We start from the raw sequence: 1941 nt of genomic DNA, 5'->3' as shown, positions 1-1941 counted from the left end.
CTCCTCTTCTCCTCAGTAGTACAAGAGGTGGAGAAGAGGATATGCAATTCACCCCAAGAAAGCTCGAATTGTAGGGACAGATCCCTAAAACCCTCAGTAAACTTACTGGAGTCTTCTGAGTATCTCCCTAGTTTCTCTTTAACCCTAATGAGATCTGAAGTGGAGAATGGAACATGTGCTCTGATTGTCCCACACGGTGAGGCAGGCACTTAGCTGATGGGAAAAAGCCCTGCTCTTTGGCCCGTTCGCTACCAGAATGAAGACCATTCTAAGCAACCAGACTGTCGACATCCCAGAAAATGTTGACATCTCTCTTAAGGGTCGGACAGTCATTGTGAAGGGGCCCAGAGGAATCCTCCGTAGGGATTTCAACCATATCAATGTTGAGCTCAGTCTCCTTGGAAAGAAGAAAAAGAGGCTCCGGGTGGACAAATGGTGGGGAAATAGAAAAGAACTTGCAACCGTGCGCACAATCTGTAGTCATGTACAAAACATGATCAAAGGCGTTACCCTGGGTTTTCGTTACAAGATGAGGTCTGTGTATGCTCACTTCCCCATCAATGTTGTTATTCAAGAGAATGGCTCACTTGTTGAAATTAGAAATTTCTTGGGTGAAAAATATATCCGAAGAGTGCGCATGAGACCAGGTGTTGCTTGTGCTGTTTCTCAAGCCCAAAAAGATGAGTTAATTCTTGAAGGAAATGATATTGAACTTGTTTCAAACTCAGCTGCCCTGATCCAACAGGCCACAACAGTCAAAAACAAGGATATCAGAAAATTTTTGGATGGCATTTATGTTTCTGAAAAAGGCACAGTGCAACAAGCTGATGAATAAGTTGAAAAAGATGCCAAAGGCCGTGTCCTGAGGAGTCAACACTTATTCAGATGTCAAAATAAAAATACTTTTTATCATTTGAAAAAAAAAAAAAAGAAAAAGCCCTGAAGGCCCTGTGGGAACTGAGGCTTAGGGAGGGATATAAGAAGTCTTGCTTCTTGTGAGGGAGGACCTGGGGGGTAGCAGCTGAACTAGATTGGACTGCAAGACCTGGGGATCCAGCTGGCAAGGGAAAAGGTCAGCTGGCATCTGAGGAGGGGAAGAGGGCAGTGGGGGAGATATTCCAGAGACTGCCATGGGGGCAAGACACACAGTAGTAGATACTGAAGAGCCTGCAGTAGAGGTAGGCCTCTAGGCCAGAACCTGAGTAGGGGTCTCTTCGGGGGAAGGAGCCACAGAGGGAGGCACCTCAACAAGACCCTTGACTGGGACCTGAGCAGGGGTCACCAAGGGGGGAGGGGCCGAAGCCCTGAGGGCCATAAGAAAGGGGTCATCCAAAACGTGCTGTTCACCCCCATTGCCCCTTTATGGGGCAACTCTAGCTACAAGCAACTTACAACCTTTTCTGAGGATGGGGTTATTTCTAAGTTCTTTAGAGAAACTAGATTTTTCCCAGTTTTGCAAGAGACAGCCCAAAGGTGAACTTGTAGGAACTGAAAAGGATTGACCCATTCGGGGCTTTTGGGCTGGAAGTCTTTTCCTCCATAGTAAAGGTAGAAGTTAGGATTAAGTGTAGAGAGACAAAGAAAATAAAACAAGACAAAAAACCCACAAGAACATACCTGCTGGAGTTTCCCAATTCCCTAGCATGAAGAGAGTTGAAAGAATCTGGCATACACTTCTGGATGAGGCATCTGTCCATGTCCTCCTTGCTTCAGAAGCTGTGCCTAGTTCTGATATAACCACTGGACTGAGAACCACCTGAGAGCATCAGGCTGAGTACAAAACAGCCTCCTACCTGTCTGACCTACTGGGACCTGCTAAGGTCAGGCCCAAAAAACACCTCCAAGGTACTTGGAAAGCTACAAGGGGATAGGGAGTGGGGGAGGTTTACATATCTTCCAGTCTTGGCTGGAGAAGAACTTGAGATTAGCAGTATTCCTGGT

The 1941-nt window shown here is 46.4% G+C and overlaps 1 protein-coding gene across 1 annotated transcript; it reads left to right on the top strand.

Annotated features, from left to right (window-relative positions):
- The first annotated feature begins 240 nt into the window (after nucleotides 1–240).
- LOC118838752 (60S ribosomal protein L9) lies at nucleotides 241–912 on the top strand. The gene has a single exon (XM_036746116.1). The coding sequence runs from the start codon at nucleotides 257–259 to the stop codon at nucleotides 833–835; it is 579 nt and encodes a 192-aa protein (XP_036602011.1). The 5' UTR covers nucleotides 241–256; the 3' UTR covers nucleotides 836–912.
- Nucleotides 913–1941: the final 1029 nt, after the last annotated feature.

This window comes from Trichosurus vulpecula, chromosome 2 (assembly GCF_011100635.1).
Source record: "Trichosurus vulpecula isolate mTriVul1 chromosome 2, mTriVul1.pri, whole genome shotgun sequence".
NCBI classification, from domain to species: domain Eukaryota; kingdom Metazoa; phylum Chordata; class Mammalia; order Diprotodontia; family Phalangeridae; genus Trichosurus; species Trichosurus vulpecula.
Note: the sequence above shows the minus strand (reverse complement) of the source record. Positions and strands in the feature narration are given on the sequence as shown.